Below are 20,245 nucleotides of genomic sequence, written 5' to 3'. Positions count from 1 at the left end.
AATTTGTATTTAAAACTTGTGTTTAACCTGTAGCTACTACAGTCACAGAAAGCAGTCTTGTCCACTTAACCACAAAGGGACATAATAACAATAGTTTGTTGCTGTAGCAATTAATCAACAATTATTTGTGTTCGAAAACTTGAATAACGAACATTCGAATACATTGTATTAACCATAGTCTTTAGATAACGCATATTGCCTAATATGTGTGACTACTGAGGGTAAATATTTGTAAGAAAGGCATTTTGTGTAACGCTACAAGAAAAATACAAATACTTGCATAACACAATAATCGCATTTATTTAGTGTTTACGATTCCTCTTTGTGTGACACTAATAATAAACATATAATAGAAGCCTTTCCCGTAGCAAGTTGGTTATATTGTATCCCTCAAACATAGTCCGAATAGTAGAGATTGATGTATCAATTGTACACTCAAATGTCTTCGGGTTTTTTCTTCTTGAAAAATCATAAATATAGATTTACATATAAGTATTTACTGCTAAATGTGATCAAATATACGTACAGAGTGAGGTATACAATAAAACTGTTCTTTAACACTTCCTTACAACTACTGTGGAAATTTATGTTTGAAATTGCTTCTCTTCTGATCCAAGATTGAAATTACCCAAGTTTAGAAGAGTTCTTTTATGGTATGATATAGGAGACATAGAAACAACAGAAGAATAGGGGGAGGGAATTGTGACTCAGATTGAGGGAAATATTACTCTCATAAAACGATATCCCGTTTTATGCTGCTCTTTTCTTTCCTCCCCTCCTCCTTCGTTCCGACAGCAACTCATGTACATTTGATCTGGATGATCACGTTTCAGTTACGACCTCTTTTACACCTCTAGATTCTTGCTCTTATAGCTATCCCTATATTTTTAATATTACTCCCCGCGTAGTGAGAAATTTCTGTATTGTAATGGAAGAGCTGAATAAAGATTATTATTATTATTATTATTATTATTATTATTATTATTATTATTATTATTATTATTATGTTTTACAACACAGACAAAGGATATGTGTGTGTGTTCAATGCATTATTTCCTTCCACGACTGACAGTTCTATAACAACATTATTTGTGTATTTCTAATAGTGCTACGATCCAGACATCGAACCATAGACCAGTGGCGGTTCCACGAGGAGGACGGTGGGTCGACTGTCCTCAAAGGTTAACTCTTTCAAGATCATTTGATTTTGCGATACACAGAGCCTCATGTCTTTTTGCCAAGCAGCGATAGTTTAATCATTTCCTCACAAATGATACAGATGTTGAGTTCTTGTAGGGATTCAATCATAGATATTACAACATAAACTTCCTTCTGCTTTCCATTACATGCATCATTTATTACTTATATTGAATTTTCATGTTATAAGTCTACTAGAAGCTGTAATTTGAAGAAAAGTTTATTTTTTGATTTATATTTTCTCATTTATTCAATATCTAATTTGACTTTGAATTTAGTAAGATATTTTTATATTTTATTTAAGCAATTTATTAATATAGATACATAACACGTAACATATATAACACTTATTAGCACAAGTAACATTTAAGATGTATTATTTAGCCTCACTACTAACCAATTTGGTGTAAATTTATAATGAAAACATACAAATAATAGTGTGTCTGCGACAGATAATCTCTCTCTGATGAGACACGTTCTTGTAGTAGTTTCTGTTGAGAGCACTAAACAAAATATGCACATAACATTTAACATGTTGTACCATAAAATCATACGCCACCCACAAATCTGTCATTACACACTATATGTATTTTTATTATTTTATTTTTATTATTTTTATTCTATGACAGAATGAGAGAATAATTTCTGATTTTCGCTTGTAATCAGGAGAATCGATTTGAGCATCATGGTACTTGGTGCTTACTACAATAACACCTCGTGTGTTATCCTTAGGTATCAATTTCAAGAAAGTAAATCCGAGTGTTATTTATTTATTTATTTATTTATTTATTTATTTTTACATATCCAGACTCGTAATTATGAAAACATTTACGACCACTCCAATCCCAATCATTTCACGAATTTTCATTTTCTACCAGTACATTGAATAAGCAATCGTCCTTTGCTAAATAATGAAATTCTTTCTAGGACAAGCTTTTCATCCTCCTGGCTAGGAATTTAAAATTCCAAAAATACATATAAGTATCAGCAGGTGAATGAATATTAAATATACAATTTTCTGTAATCTGTTTATGAAAAATTGCATTAAGACATTCCTTCTGTAATAAGGCTCGAAAACTTCTCCGTTTTTCGTTTTAGAAGTGCGTGGAGAGTTATTAGAACTTAGGCCAGAAAATGTATTTCCTTGGGAAATACATATAATTAACCCACGGGGACTAACTAATAAACTCAGGTGAAAGAACATCAAAAGTTTTCTCAAAATGTCGTTTCTTTGGAACGTATACAAGATCCTATCTCTTTATGCCCCCGTCGCTTTCAACGTTCAGCAAGTTAGAAACTTACACACAATTAAATTATGAAAGAAGAAAATGTGATTTATTATTCAAAGCATGTATCTATCTTTCCAGTAAGAAATTATGTGTTGATTTTGAATTTTGTCTCGAAATATGTTCTTTGTAAAACATCGCATACTCAGTTCTTGTTATTTATGATTTATTAGTTTGAGAGGGAATGTTGAAGATAAATAGACCACACATTTGCCTGTGTTGCGAGAGGATTTTGGTTCGATACGTCGTGTGAGAATTATGGTAGATAAACATATTCGTAGGTAAAATAGTGTTCAAGATTTTTGTCTGAATTCTTCCATTCTATTCCATAAATGTTATTGCATCAATTGTTACACTATGGTTCGTCTTACCGATTGGGCTCCAAGTTTAAATTTTCTATTATTTCTTCCTCGTTATTTTATATATATATTTATTTATTTATATTAGTAATATGCAATTTCATTATGTATTCATTACTTCAGGCTCGTATGTTTCCAAAATTAATCGAGAAAGTTAGGTCATAAAATGAATGTAATGCTTTGCTTTCGTTTTGCGAATGAATTAGAGAGAGAACAAACTGCTGAAGAATGGTGCAGAAAATTTGAAAACTTTGTAGAATGTTTTGTTTCTTTCTTATTTATTTTCCGAAAACAGTAGCTTATGAGCTGTTTTCACAGTAGCGCTCAAAGAGTAACTCCGTACATAATTATTTTATGCATTACATCGGTAATTAGATGACAACGCTCTTAAAATAGAAAAGAGCACATAAAAAGAATATACTTGAAGACATGGCAAAGGGAGAAAGTGTTGGATAACGTACAGCCTCTCTGCAAGAGACGGTCAAAATGGATCATAAACTGTCAGCTGAAGTCTTCCTACCGACGAAGATCTGAATGTGTATATTTTGAGAAGAAGGATTTGAAGAGTATCGTGTAAGTCAGGGATGACCAACACATCGTTTAACTAAGTGGACCGATAAATTGTGAAAGCTAGTCCAAGGTGGTCTGTGTTATATTGTCTCTATCGATTAATTTTGTAGTTTTGATTCTTTCTTCCGGGCTAGTAAACATAAGCAGACTAAGAGTGATTATTGAAACTATAAGGAACTATGAATTTTTATAAGGTTGGTCAGACCTACTCTAGGCATATTCATACAATATTTATTAGAGATACATACTCATTCGGACATATAAGGCAACTTTTGTTTTCAATTTATTTGTCTTGAAGGTGGGTTGTTTACAATGTTTGTATGTTTTATTAAGATTTGTGGTGGCGCTCATCATGATTGTTAAATTACACAAAATAATGTTTGAAAATAAATATTCATGGAGCGAATTGTATATTGAATTATATATCATTCACAGAATCGTTGATACCTGACCTAATCTCTTGCCATAGTGATGACAAATGATTTGATTTCATTTTGAGTTTAGCGACCAATTCATTAGCGAGGCTCCCGCAGGAAATCGAGCCCGGGTCTCCCACACGAAAAGCGCGTACGCTAACCACTTCGTCACAAGTACCTGACGGTAACAATAACAACAATATATTTATTTCCATGGTAACGATATCAACAATGCATTTAAAAGCTACAGCAGAGTCAGTTAGAAATAATGATATGATAATGGCAGAAAGAGACAGAAATTTTATGTATCATCATTATCATAGGATAGTTTTCAGAGGTTAGCCTACATAATGGTTGACTGAGCAACTATCGTTGTCATGGTAACGATAGCAACAATAATACATTTAAAGGCCACAACCCAATCCACGTTACTTTCAAATAAAGTTGCCAGAAATGCCTATACATAAACACACGTACTAATAAGAGACTCAGCGGTAAGCCTACTAAATTTCCGCCACTACGAATTTCGTATCACAGACACACATTAATGCCAAACAGTAGAAGGTTTCCAAAAACATTTAAGTGATTAGCGTTACGGATGAAGCTTATTTGTGTCATTTTAAATGTAGATCATTGTGTAACATAACAAGGAGAGGAGTTTTGAGTCTAACAGCGAAGCATGAGTGATCACTCTAACGTTACCAACGTGAAAGGAACATCATCTCATTAATCTTTGGTCACATTTTCTCCTCGAATTTTACTTTCTAAGCTCATTTTTGTGTTGGTCCGTTGGTTGATAACACTATAGACATTTTTTACATGCCCACAATTCATTCTGCGTATGAATCCAAACATTAGCGTATGAAGCAGGGGGGTGAGATGAATGCATGACTGAATGAACGTAATTATTCAGAGATACCGACGTACGTATAATATGTCAGTAAAATGTGATACTAGGTTTTAAAAACATACACTAATATTCAATAATGTCGCTTTTAGAAAGAGAAAAAATGGCCCGTTGAGAGCCATTCATTCATCTGTGAAGTGATTTGAGAGGTATTCATCCAAAACTCACATTTCGGAGCCATGGAAGGTGTAAATGTGTTGCCCAAGAAATGTGTAAATTTATTGAAATATCCAATTCGAGTTTTTTATCAGTCACAAGATTTTCTTCTGTCGTCGAGATAAATATAAAAATAACAGCACTATAAAAAATGTAATAATTGGTATATTTAAAGTCCATACCAGATATTTTTTATTTAAAAAGGCATTAAATGTTGTTTCTAAGAACGAGTTTATATAGGATGTGAGCCAGGAGTTTCACAAAGTTTCAAGAACCCAGGCTGAGGCGTCAGGGACATGTAGAACGGAGAAACGAGGGCTATGCGAGTAAGAGAATTGAGAAGCTGGAAGTACCTGAAAGAAGGAAGAGCGAAGATTTTGTAGAAGGAAAAGATGATTTGAGGAGGAAGGAATGGAAAAATAGAGGATTTACAAGATAGATAAAAGTTGAGGAAATGGGTTAGACATAAACGTCGACCTCAAATAACATGGAAAAGGCGAAGACGAAGAAGACAAAGATTCAAGTTCTACATCAGCAACTCTACCAAATATTTAGCTCTTTTATTTGCAATGTAGGCCAGAACTAATCTACACTTGAACGTATCTTGAATTAACCATTTGTAGTTTGAACAAGGAGGGGAACATGATGCTTAATGTTAATAATTATCACCTCAAGTACGAAGGATCTGGAGCTCAATCCCAAACATTGTGCATTTGCAGGAGATAATATTCTGTCTTTGAATTTCTTTTGTGTTTTCTCGTTTCCTTTAACACCCTGCATTAGTGCTCCCCACGACACAAGGAAAAAGATTTTCTCGTTCCGTCTCCAGAGTTTTGTACAGTCAGGGTCAAAAGTTCTCCCCGTTTCATGAAATTAGTTTCGTAAATAACTTCAGAATGGAAGGCCAATTTGGGCACAGTTTTCAGTAAATTTAAAAGAATGTGATTTTCTGTACGTTTCAGCCATACCATCGTTATTCCCCAAATAAATTTTACCAAATGGAAATAACTTTTGTCGCCGACTGTACAAATCTCGTCTCGTCTCCGTTCTCTCCAAAATCTTTTTTCGTCTCGTCTCAGTTATGGAAACGCTTTTCTCGTATTTCTTTCTATTAAATTTATGTACAAAATTTATGCTCTGTTTTTAGAATTTCATTTAAAGTTATCACAATCCTTTCTGGTCACGAGAGGCCGAGGAAGGGTAAGATTTAAACCATTTTTATAATTTGAGCATATTGTGTAATGACTTACGTATATTTAAACGTTGATAAATTCTCTTCATTGTGTTCCTACCACCAATTTATCAATTTAAAATTTTTATATTCTGAGTCATGAAATACTAAATCAGTGATCGAGATCCTGGATGAACTAGTGTTGCATACGAGACTCGAGAAATGTCCCGTCTCGTTTTGAATCTCGTCTCGTCAGTGGCAGATCTACAAGGTAAAAAATACGGGGTGGCAGCCAGAGCGTATGATAGATGCATCATGTGTTTGCTATAAACTTTCAAAAATATATATATAATAGCTTCAATTATTTTTGTCACTCAAAACGAGACTGCGGCCTAGTACCCCCCCCCCAGTGTTCCGAACTAGATCCGCCACCGTCTCGAATTTAAAGAGAGATTTCGAGACGTGAATCGTGCCATATTGTGCATGTATTTCACTTCACTAGTTCTTCCATCATTATTCGCTTTTGTCAATCTCTTTTTAACTTCAAAACGTTCGTGCGGGACGTTTCAAATAAAGATTTCATTTACTAAAATGTCAAAACAAAACATACTTTTAGGCAAAGCTTTGACTCAAATAGTAAAGTTTTCCTGTGGTTTAAGAATTGAGACCCTTGGTACACAGGGACAGAGGTGTGAAGAAAAACTTATCTTTTTCACTAGACCTTTGGAAGTGTTTTGTCAATCCGCAACGATGGAATCTCGCTCTTTAAGTTCCTTCTAAAACACTCTACCGATCAATTTAGAGGCTGTTATAACACTGTATCCATCATCATTATTGTTGTGGAATCGTTAACATGTTACGCTTCTCTCATTCATTTTCCGATAATGTGCACCATGCCAATTATTTGTTTAGTGCACTGTTAAGTGCTTTTAGTGTGTGTTAATAACCCAACAAGCCTATTCAGTCAACACAACAGCAATCGTTCATAAAGAATAATGAAGTGTTAATGGGAAACAGTTTATGAAATCAAGTCATCACTATCAACCCACCCGATCCTACAACAGAGAAACAAGAAAAGAAATTGCTACAGACGAGTTGCGCATGCACGGCACGTTTTCCTTTTCACCTTTCGGAGCAGGTTATGCTAGCAATGAGTTGGCATATTTACTGTTCTTGGGATGTAAAGAAAGTGGGCGGAGCTCTGACCATTGTTTGCAATGCAACAAATATAGACAAGAATTAAGTTCGTCAGTGAATAATTTCCAGTTGCAGACTTAGTGAGCAAATTTATCAATCACCAGTAAGTACATCCTTACAGTATTTCTCGGTTCTCCTACACCAGTGAGCGAATTAAGTTTATTCATATTGGAAAGATACGCGTAAAATGAAGACAACAGGGCACAGAGATCTGAAGGTGATAATAATTCAAAAAAGACAAAGACGCCCCCTCCCGTTAAATACACAAATATATGCGACAACAACAAAAAGAGAATAAATTTATTCAATCAATAAACGTAGCAATAACAAATATATTATATATTGCCTGTGATACCCGAACGTAACCTTTTCAAACGTGTGTGAGTGTATATGTACAATATAAGACGTTTGTAAATCCATACAAGGCTTCGTTGGCCTTCGAAAGGTATAATAATACCAAATTCATTTCCAACGTGGATGTAAAAGGTATGACGATATCAGCTTCACTTTCGATGAGAAACTGAAAGATATGACGATACCAAACTTACTTCCGACGAGGAACTGTAATGAATGAGGATACCATTGGAGGTAAGAACTAAAGATGTAATAACTTACTTAAACCAAGCGACAGAGAAACAAGGGGAAAAAAATTTATATTGTGGTAGATGTATAAAATTAGAAGCTAAACATTAACAACGTTATACAAAGTAGTTTTCAACGTCATGTTAAGAATTTGACTTACGCTTGATACTAACTTCTGTATAGGCCTATAGAAATATTTTAGTGAAATTAGCAACGATTTATATCGAAAAAGACCATCCACGACTATTCCGCTGGGTTGTCCAAGAACGTTAGAAGAAATCAAACAAGAAAAAGAATTATTTTACTGAAACTTAATTCTCCTAATGGATTTCATTAACACAGCGGAGAAATCATGGAATCATTGTTTACTTCTCTAAACGTGTTTCTAAATACGGAAATTAGCGTCACACGTCGAGCTCTTAGAGTCGAGCTCTTAATGCGATGCTAAAAACGACTGCAAACACAGCAAGAAAATTTTACATATTTTATTTCGGAATACAGGCAAAATATTAAAATTTCACAAAAGGGCAAAATTCAGTGGAATTTTAGAATATTCTCGAACTTTTGTTTAATCACTAAAATATGGTTTGAGTGGGAAATACAATAATTCCCGGCAGGGATTCTTTAGTTAGTTTATTTGGGGGGTCAGACTCTGATTAAAAAAGATTATTTTCCTTATCTCCCCAATAATTCGCACCCTACCTCTTACAAGACTAGAAGTAAAATTGAGAAGAATCACTGAAACATTTACTGCTATGACATCATTGCTAAATCACAATCCAGCTCAAGAAGAGGATAACACAATAAACAGTAGAAAATCTCTTTTAATTGGGATTGTTACCTGAATTTTCATACGTATGCATAAATATTAGAATATATTTTACAAGGATTAAAAGGAAGATTCTCCTGCATAAAGATACGAATGTACCTTTGTAACAAATGTTAACACACGAGCTTTCTGTATAAGTGTTGACATGAGTTGGATTTCCGGTGATGCTACTAGAATACAAACCCAAATACTGGTACAATTCTTAGTTTAAGCAGTTGGTTTGGTCTAGTGAAATCTTTGTGCAAAGAATGGACATCATATTCTAATAAATAAATAAATAAAACAGATAGTCTATATATAATATCGAGAATTATTGTTCTGTTGTTAATAACAAACAATACACACAAAGCGCATCTATCGTGTTCTCGGGGTATATCCATTTCCTCCTACATTACTATTCCACCATTCTTTCATCATCATTCACCTGCCCTATTCATCCGTCTCCCTTAGCCTAAAAGACATAATCGTGGGACGTTAAACTGAAAGGTTTCATTTCATTTATATAAGACGTATTTATTCACCGAATAAAGCTGCGTACGAGAACTAGCGTAGGAAAGAAGTCAGTCAGGATTAACCATTTGAGTTCTGTTTCTACGTTTATTACTGACCTCTTTTTCTTATTTACGAAAAGAAACTATAAATGGTTTCGAAGTTCATCATTTTATGTAAGCAATGTTTGCTTTAATATCAACTAAACTCCTTTTATTACGTTTTGGGGGGAACGGTGGCTCAGTGGTAGAGCGTTCACCTCTGGTGCTTGGGGTCCCGGGTTCGATCCCAGCCCCCGCCAAGTGAACTTTGTGGTGGACAAACACCGTGATCGTGGGTTTTCTCGGGGTACTCCCGTTTCCTCCCACTTTCTTCATTCCACCATTTCACTCATCTCACATTATCACCGTCTCCTTTAGCCTAACCGGCATAACCGTGGGACGTAAAACTCAAAGATTTCATTTCATTTTCATTTTTTCCTTTTATTACGCTGAATTCCGATGCAACAGTATGACATCACAGGGAAATAATACCGTTTCTAGGAGTTACGATATTTTCATCAATTGCATACATGCAATATATGTGACCACTTCCAGTACCAGTCGCTTTCTTTCGTGAAGACGAGTTGATTGGTATATATGTTGAATGTGTGCAATCGCTAGAAACACCCCGCCACCGGAAACTGTATTAGGTTCAGTATAACGAAAGGGACCAATTTTGGTACCGATCGATTTCTTTCGTCAAGACGATTTGATTGACGTACATATTGCGTGTCTGTAATCGCTGGAAACGCCTCACCCCAGAAACCGCATTAGGTACTGTGCACCAGAAATGGTTAACCGAAAGTGATCAATTTCGGTACCGATCAGTTTCTTTCGTCAAGACGAGTTGATTTACATCCCTGTAAGAACAATCGGTCGAAAAAAGTGAAAAAGCTTTTTCAGGCCATCCATCTTGAATAAGGTTTTCGTCATTCGAACTAGAAAAATGCCGGGGTGGTACCTAACTTATAGGTCCCAGGCCGTTTCCTTCCTTCCGTTTCCACGGATAGTGTGCAATCCGGGGCGTCATCCCTTACACGTTACCCGCTAAATAACCATAGACGCCGAAACCCCAGAAATCTAAATCCTAAATCCTAAGTTGATTTACATGTTGCATGAGTGTAATCGCTGGAAATACCCCACCTTCGGAAATTGTATTATTCCCCATGACAGACATTTGCCAGCATTTGTTTATTTTTGTAATTTTACTGAATATCTAATAACGTATTAAGAAAAGAAGCAATGACATCTACTGAGTAAATCAATAAGGGGCGTTTGTTTTCAACACTGAGAAAAATCCGTTCTCCGGACAGCGGTATATTGTACAAATATACGGTATCATCTTGCTTACTATAGAAATCAATACGGAGCATACGTTATCCGTATGATACATAGGCACTGCCGTTTGATGTTACATCATGCCGTTGCAGGATGTATGACATCTAACAGTTTTCCGTATATCACATGTATATACTTATGTTACCTTCGTCAGCTATATGCTATATACGTCCATTTGTATGTGAGATCCTGACCGCCTACATTGTTTCATACAGAAAGTACGTATAGATGGAACACTTATACAGAAAGTATTATAAAACATGCGTTTTCAGTTATACGTCTGGTGTACGTTAAGTCCAAAAACTACAGGAATTACGCACGTAACCTATCTTTTTAAGTATGCCACCTACAATTTTTTTTTCTCAGTGAATGCATGAGAAATTTGACATAGTTTATAAATCTTGTTTTAAACATCCATTGCTCCATTACCTTATTTATAAGTTATCGAGTACTCAAGTCGTTACCTTTCTTGTATTTATAAATGATGCATTAACCTCTTTCACCAGTGATAATGTGAGAATTTTAAAACCGATAGTCCTGGCAACGCTGAAGCAATGTGTGTTTCTTCATATGTGAATGCACCGTGAAGTAGTGGTTCATCTTAAGGTACACACGTGCAATATGCTATTTAAAAAGAAAATAAACATGTGTGGGATGTAAACAATTCTGCCTTAATAGGTCTTAGTAGGATTTGTGTTGCCTTAATAGGCCTTTGGTTTGATAGATTCATTATCTATAGACTTTTTGGTTTATTTAGTTTTGATTTTCATGAAAGATACAAGAAGTCTTCAGGCAAGAAGAAAGATACAAAGAGATATAATACCTTTAATATAATATTTTACTAGAAAATTTAAAATTTATTTTCACATGACAAGTTGATACCGCTTTTACGTTGGGATTGTAATATTTTGTTTTTAAGATACAATAATGTTAAATACTATAGACATTTAAGGTGCTTTCACAATAGTAATATTTTGTTTTACTTTATTCTCTGAATACAGTATTTGGCCTAATATCTGGAGAATGGAAGTAATTACTATATTAGTCTACCTAGAAAAATTGAAAAACACAAGTATGTTAGCAAGAAATTAGTGTTCTGAAGTGTAGAAGGAACTGAAATAAGGTGTGCAACTTAGTCACATTGGTCTACCATCTACCGACAGTAATCACAGATATAAAGGTCTTTTCCCTCACCGACACAGTCTGTGCCCATTCATCACAAGAGTTGCACCGAATCCATTCCATCTCCCTTTTCTCTTGTGGATAGAACCTTTTGCAAAACACACATGGGCTATCATTAGTCTCTGATGCACTTGATGTAAAAACCCCAACCGGTGATGATCCACTGTCTCCTGTTCTGTTTCTTCTTTGGTCTTGAGTTAGTGTTGCGTGGTCCATTTGTTTCGCCAGGAAACATAATCCGGTATTTCGCTTGTGCTGTACAATTACATATATTGTAGCAAAGTTAAGGTTTGTTAGTCTGCAGAAGAGAGAACACAGGTATGTCGGTTTATAGGACATACGAACCTTGTTTTATAGCCAACGAATCGTAATCAGCAATAACATCAATTTAATATAAGCTCTTTAAACTTTAAATTGTGCATCTCTCCTACTATTAATAACACATCTCCCATTAGTTACACTATTGTTCTCGTACAAATAGGTCAACGAAAACTTTCACACAGATCACACACATAGCACTCCTCATAGAACTACAGCCAACACTAAGTAAATTCAATTACTTCAACTTCATTGGTGCACAAACTTGAACTATCTTCGGAAGCGTTTGGCACCTAACAGTCTTGAGAGAAGCCGGTTCACCAAACCTCTGCCAGTTTTTTCTCTTTCCCTCTACTTTTTTTCAGACTGTTATGATACGATATTTTTCTTATATTTTGTTATTAATGTTTTTATTATTATTATTATTATTATTATTATTATTATTATTATTATTATTATTATTATTATTATTATTATTATTATTATTATTATTATTATTATTATTATTACACCACTCTGTATTTTTTTAAAAAAAACTATGATTTTGGTTTGAGTGGCGTATTTTTATAATTTTGGAACGCTGATTACGAATATAACATCAATTTCCCCTATCACGTCACGTTTTCCTGAAAATGGGGAGGCATGTTTATATCAATACGTACAAACTACCTTATAAAATAGAATACATAATATATATATTTTTCATGTACATACAGTGGATTCAAAATGAGAAAAGTAACAAAATACACGCAAATGCGTACAAGTACCATATTTTACTCAAATGTGTACAATTAATTATGCAAAAAAAAAACTTACTACTTATGAAACAATTTCCTTCGTTTTGTCCTTTTTCCAGCAGTTACAATGCCTGTATTCTCCCTTTTCAGCAACTAACAATAGTCGGCCATCACATTTATGGTCCAACCACCCTGATACTTATTTCAATATCTTTTAAGTCCTGGTGAAAGCGTTTACCGTGTTCTTCACAATAGACACCAAGATTGTGTGGGAAATTTTTGAAATGTGCATGTAAATAGTGCAGTTTGACACTCATATTACACCCAAGATTTCTAAGATCTTGCAGCAACCCTTCTACAATACGTTCGTAATCAGGGCTTTTTGTTTTACCTAGGAAATTCTTCACAATATTTCTGAAGCTTTGTCATGATTTCTTCTCCATTTAGGTCATGGTATTCTCAACTTGGATCGTTGAGAAGTTTTCTTATCTGTGGACCAGTAAATATACCAGCTGTGAGTTCTTTGATGCTCATAGTATTAAATACCTTGCATATGCACTTATAACACTTAGCCTGCTTATTTAGAGCACAAACCAACTGTGCCATGATGCCGTTTATATGCAGGGGAAGGAGTAAAACTTTTCAACACTCCATGAGTGATTCATGTTCAATATTCTTCACGGCAGATGACAGAGGTTTTCTGGATGGCCATTCTTTCCTTTGCATGACTGTCCCATGCAACGATGTTTATTAGAGCCAGATTGGAGCCTTAGCAGGAGGCTTATAACTTTAGAATCACCACATAGAAGCAACTGGTGTTCTTTGTAGTTCACACAATCTAGCAAACATTTAACATTTTCATATGTCTCTTTCATATGAATGAAATATACAAGAGGAATAGACCCAAGGATATTGCCATTGTGAAATAAGACGCTTTTCAAACTTGATTTAGATAAATCGATAAAACGTCTCCAATTAGAAGCATTGTAGGCCACACCAAACCATTCTATGTACTGGTTTGTCACGGCAGTAAACCATTGATCCTAGTTCAACAAAAAGAGAAATGATTTCATGTTTTCTTTGTCTGTATCAAGAGAAAATAGTCCCGAGTGAAGGTCAAGACATCGTAGAACTCACCCATCATACAATTAATGTCAATCTTCTAGAAATTACTAGAATATATTCATGCTTTCAACTAGTTTTGCCCATAGACATAATTAGTTTTTCCACTAAACCGTGATTTTTGAATATGTCGAATTCTCATAAACCTAACGTGATAGAAAAAAAAAAACTGATTACATATTTGAAATCAGTGTAAAAATTCAGTCCAGAAATTGTTATTCCTTCGAAAACATCAGAATGTATGCACAGCAGTGTTGTTATTATTATTATTATTATTATTATTATTATTATTATTATTATTATTATTATTATTATTATTATTATTATTATTATTATTTGTAGTAGTAGTAGTAGTAGTAGTAGTAGTAGTAGTAGTAGTAGTAGTAGTAGTAGTAGTAACTTAGAATGTCCGCAATCATATTTGACTGTATAGATATCAGTACAGGATAGATACCAGTACAGGGACTTTTAGGTAATAGATGATTACATTTGTATCAGTGTGAGAATTCCATTTGACTAAATAACTAAATAGTACACAAAAATGATCACATAGAAATAGATCAAATATCGTTCAACCATTTAAACATAATACTTAACTAAAAAGTCAAGAAGTGGATACGTATGATAGGGACTCAAGTTGAAGGTTGTTTCATTACTAAAGACAATGAAATTACTCCTCAAGGTTGACCACTTACATTACTCGTATTATTTTTAAGGCAAAAAATGCTGTTAGGGTCAAAAATTCTATTTGCTTGTGGAATTACAGGCAAAATATAGAGAAACTTACTTTACATCATATTTGCAACAGTACATTGTACAGCGGGGGACACTTCTAAATGGTACAGCCATATGGAGATTTACGGCTAAGGTGTACCATTTAGAAGTGTCCCCCGCTGTACACGTTATATGGAGCTTTTGAAAAATATTTCATCTAAATAATCATCTAATTGGATATTATTATCAGAATTGTTATTTTCAAACCTCTATTAGAAATAGAGTCAGAGTAACCTAATCCTAAAATATTTATTGTGTAAAAGCAACTACCTTTTTAATATATACGGAAACTAATAATATTCTAAACTGGTATAATACTTTTCAGTGTTATTTACTCAGATAATACATATTTGAAATACTTCATTTCTGATCGTCTGGTATATAAACTTCTAACTGAAGCAAGTGAGAGTGTAATGTAAAACGGTTTGTTTTGCTGAAAATAATAATAATAATAATAATAATAATAATAATAATAATAATAATAATAATAATAATAATAATAATAATAATAATAATAATAATAATATCATAAAATAGCTACCTGTGAAACACAAGAGTTAGATTTATAAAGACCAATAAAAACGTTTCAGGAATTCAGAGGTGAGAAGACGCATACGCAAATATAAAATTCAATAACAATTACTAACAGTAAGAGAAATATTTTGGACAACAAAGCATAAAATGTAAAATGTGTTCACCGTTAATATGTTTTTCATATTGGCTCTTTGAAATATCGTATATTTTCGAATCGCAGACGATTCATTTTCCGCGATTTTGTGCTCAAAATTATGAGGTTGACGTTTTTCGTGACATAATGTGGAGATTGTCTTTGTTGAACAGAATCATGAGTTTTCTTTAAGCTTTAACTAACTTAACTCTCTTCCTCGCCTACCGCTCCAGCTCTGAATCTGGAGAGCAGGATGGCTCAGTGGTAGAGCGCTTACCCCTGCTGCTTGGAATCCCCGGCCAAGTAAATTTGTGGTGGACAACATCGTGTCTTTGGGTTGCATCATTAACTAACTAACTAACTCTATGATCTATGGAACCCGAAGGTTCAGAGAGTTCACGAAAATTCTTCATAGCCTTCTCTCCTTAGTCAAATGGATCCGTTTTCTACTTTGCATTCCTATTTCTGATAGATCCATCTTAATATTGTCCTCCCATCTGCGCCTAGGTCTTCCTAATAGTCTTTTTCCGATTGCATTTCCAGTTAAGACTTCGAAAAGAATTTCTACTTTCTTCCATTGTGGCTACATGACCTGACCACCTGAGCCTTCTTGAGTTAAAAATGCATGGTACACGGTGTAAGCTATGCAATTTCTCGTTATGAAGTTTTCGATTGATCGCTTTAGGATTTTATTGTCACACACTTTCAGTGTGCGTTCTTCCCTCAGAGAAAGCTACCATGTTTCGCAATCATAGAGCACAACAGACATGATTATCATTTTATATATTTTAAGCTTCAAATTCCTCGACAGAATTCGCGACGACAAAAAATTTTGAACTGAGAGATAAGACAGGCTCAGTGGTAGAGCGCTCACCTCTGGTGCTTGGGGTCCCGGATTCAAATCCTGCCTTTGCCAAGTGAACTTTGTGGTGGACGAACACCGTGTGCGTGGCTTTTTCGTTTTTTTCCGGTTCCTCCCACTTTCTTCATTCCACCATTTCATTCGTCTCTCATCATCACCGTCTCCTTTAGCCTAACCGGCATAACCGTTGGACGTAAAACTCAAAAATTTCATTTCATTTTCCTGCTTTCAGTCGATATTCTTCTTCTATGTGGTTTTGGTCTGTTAGCGTTAATCCTAGGTATTTGAAGGTATCTACTGTTTTGAAATTATTATTTGATATTTTGATGCATCCATAAGTGAGGTATTACGATCTCGACGAACTTCCATGTATTTAGTATTCTGTGCATTTACATCCAAACACACGTCCCTGAAAACGTTTAATAAGTTCTCTGCATTTCGCTCTATTGTTCCTGTATCATCCCCTATCATCAGCATACGCCTTAGCCTGGTGAATGCCATTCATCTCTAGACCATGGTTACTGAGTTTTATCCTAATATTTTATCAAATGACTATGACATAGTATCATTAACAGAAACTTGGTTAAATAACAGATTTTTTGATCATGAGTTTTTTTTTTATATTCGATATTCTGTTTATCGGAAAGATAGAGATAGTGCATGCAATAAAACACGTGGGGGAGGCGTGCTACTGGCATTTAAGAACATAGAAGTGATTCAGGTTACCTATACCGATCTGAACATGGATGGTATTCTTGTGAAAGTAAAAATTAATTCAGAGGCTGTTTACATTTGCGTTGTGTATATTGAACCGGACTCCAGTATCTCTCAATATGATTACTTCTTTCAATTTATTGAAGGCAATTGTGAAGTAGGCAGCACTATTCTCATAGTGGGGGATATGAACTGTTCTCAAATAAATGGAACGCAATTTTCTTTTCTTAACTTGATAGGCAAATATCAGCATTTATATAATTTCCTATTGTATTATGACCTAACATCCCTTAATAATGTGTGCAACAGCTTAGGACGAACGTTGGACCTCGTGCTCTCTAACCTTGAGAATGTTACTGTAGAAAGAGAGCTTCATCCTCTCGTAAAAGAGGACATGCACCATCCGTGCCTTCTCATAAATATATTGTGTAAAAGGGCAATAAAATCGAAATCCCATAAAAATATTTTAGGTTTCAACTTTCGAAAGGGAAATTTTTTGCGACTTTACAAAGATCTACATGAAATTAACTGGTTAAGTCTGGGAAATTATCGGGATGTAAATAGAATGGTAGACCAATTCTACGAAATAATTTATGACGCTTTTCGCAAAAGTATTCCCTTGAGAAAAAAGTCCACAAAATTTTTTCCATGTTGGTTTACAAGTAGTATGATAGAAAAAATAAAAAAAAGAAATCGTACCACCGTGCTTTTTGGCTCAGGGGAAAGGGAAATTGTCAATATTATTATAACGAATTTTGTAAATTGCGGAAGGAAGTGAAACAGGAAATAGCAAGAGAGTATAAATTATTTATTTTAGAAACGGAAATTAACATACAGGAAGACCCAAAACAATTTTGGAACTATATTAAGAGTAAAACGCGACATCTCTCTTCTGGACCACTGTTGTACCAAGGACGTAGCCTGAGCAAAAATGATGAGATTGCAAATGCTTTCGCACACCATTTTCAGTCTATATATAGACTAGCGTCGTCAACTGACGATACCGGTAGTAGTCATTCATTTGGTGATAACATTGATAATAATACTATGTTAGGCTTTTTTTATATCGGAGATAACCATAGAAGAGATTGAAAGGGCAATCAGAAAATTAAAATCTAATAAATCAATGGGAAATGACAACATTCCTCCATATATTGTTAAAACATGTATTGATATTTTCAAATATCTTCTAAGTATAATATTTAATTTTGCAATAAAAAACAATATTTTTCCTGACAAATGGAAGCACTCAATAGTTTGCCCAATTCCAAGATCAGTAAAGAAAGACAATATTGAAAACTTTTGGCCTGTTGCAATTTTACCCGTAATTGCCAAGATATTTGAAAGTATCCTATATGTTCGAATACTAAATCACGTGCGCCCTGTAATATCGATATATCAACATGGATTCTTACAAAGTAGATCGACAGTTACAAATTTAGGTATTATTACAGACTATATAACTTCTTCTTTGGACAACAATGGTCAAGTAGATGTTATATATACTGATTTCAGTAAGGCTTTTGACACCGTACAACATGATGTTTTACTACATAAATTAGCTTTATTTAACTTTAGTCCAACGATGGTCAATTTCTTTTCCTCTTATTTACATAACCGTAAACAGTCCGTTATCTATAAAGAATTTCTTTCTAAAGAAATCGACATGATTTCAGGAGTTCCGCAGGGATCGAACTTGGGAACTCTTCTCCTTTTACTTTTTATCAATGATCTTCCGAGTTGTATTACAAATTCAGAAAAACTACTGTTTGCAGACGATCTCAAAATGTATGCCAAAATCAAAACACAAGAAGACTGTTATTTATTACAATAAGACCTAAATAAGGTAATGAATTTGGTGTAAGGTAAACAAACTTAAGATGAATGTAGATAAATGTGTGTCTGTGACGTTCAGTAGAAATGAGTTTCCTTGCCAATATTCGTATTTCATTGGTGGGACAAATTTAAATAAATCGAACTCAGTGAAAGATTTGGGAGTAATATTTGATCATAGGTTAACATTCAACCAACATGTAGATAAAATAACTAATGAAGCCTACAGGAACCTCGGATTCGTAATTCGAATGAGTAATGAACTTAGAAATGAGATGACGTTGAAGACTCTTTACTTTTCGTATGTTAGGGCTAAATTATAATATGCATCAGTTATCTGGAATCCATACTTAAAATCTGAATGCCAGAAAGTTGAGCAATTACAAAGTAAATTTTTGAGATATTTTACCCACAAAAGACCGGTCTTTATCCAAAATTTAAACACTATACCAATCTTATTGACAATTTTAAATTCAGGACGTTAGAACAAAGAAGAACACTAACTGACTTAATTTTTCTCTTTCGACTTCTGCATAATAAAATTGACTGTCCAGCGCTGTTACAAAATCTATTTATTCAAGCCCCGTCCCTCAAAACGCGTGCAAAAAATAATAACATATTCTTTTGCCGGAAAGCAAGAACAAATATACTGTATATATCACCTACTTGGAGAATTAGTGCTGCTTACAATGCAATAAGTAAAGAGAATGTGTTTTTGGATATATTCAGTAACAAAGAGAATCACTTCAGGAACCAAGTTATGGAAATCCTATGATTCATGGCTATTTGTACACTTAATGTGTTTCATTTGTCTTGTCGTGTTATTATGTATTTGTTTATGTATGTATTTAAATTTATGTATCGTCATTACTCTTACTGGTTAACTGGACATAAACACTAATGTTAACCTTCTGTAACTGGAGTTTTATACTCTGTTCAGGGTACAAATAAATAAATAAATAAATAAATAAATATTGTCTTGAAAAGTAAAAACTTAGATGAACGTATCTGACAGGCTATAAATTTACTTTATTAGATAAAGAGAAGGAAGTATTTTCTGTTCTATTTTTTCAATAATTACAATAATATTTATCTCTTTCAAAGGATATGGATTGGAGCCAGAGGCATCTGTGGATTATTTGTGTATTTTACTTCGGATGTTTAGTTACCATGGCAGCAACGACACCCGATAATGAATCCTCAAAATGGGGTAAGTACTCTACAATCAAACATAATAATGCAATTTCACAGTACTCCAATTATAAGCATATGCGGCATAGCGGAAGCTGACAATCGTTAGGGCATATTGTCCTTGATTCTCCTTTTTCTGTGTTTTCGTGATCTAAGGATTATTCAACGATGTAACGACTTTGTTACAACCCGGGTCCTATTTCTCAAACAAAGAAATCTTGTCAAATTTTCTATAAATCGTAAAATATTTTAAAATAGAAATTCTAGATTAATTGTAAATATTATTTCTAAATATTAGTTCAAGGCA

The 20,245-nt window shown here is 34.1% G+C and overlaps 1 protein-coding gene across 1 annotated transcript in view; it reads left to right on the top strand.

Moving 5' to 3' along the window:
* LOC145673731 (ly6/PLAUR domain-containing protein 6B-like) overlaps nt 1-20,245 on the top strand; it is a 77,012-nt gene that overhangs the window by 16,904 nt on the left and 39,863 nt on the right. The window contains exon 2 of the mRNA XM_081743448.1: nt 19,852-19,957. Within this exon, the coding sequence (XP_081599574.1) occupies nt 19,855-19,957 (103 nt within the window). The 5' untranslated portion in view covers nt 19,852-19,854. The remainder of the gene's footprint in view (nt 1-19,851; nt 19,958-20,245) is intronic.

Source organism: Thermobia domestica, chromosome 17 (assembly GCF_964235325.1).
Source record: "Thermobia domestica chromosome 17, izTheDome1.hap1.1, whole genome shotgun sequence".
NCBI lineage: Eukaryota > Metazoa > Arthropoda > Insecta > Zygentoma > Lepismatidae > Thermobia > Thermobia domestica.
Note: the sequence above shows the minus strand (reverse complement) of the source record. Positions and strands in the feature narration are given on the sequence as shown.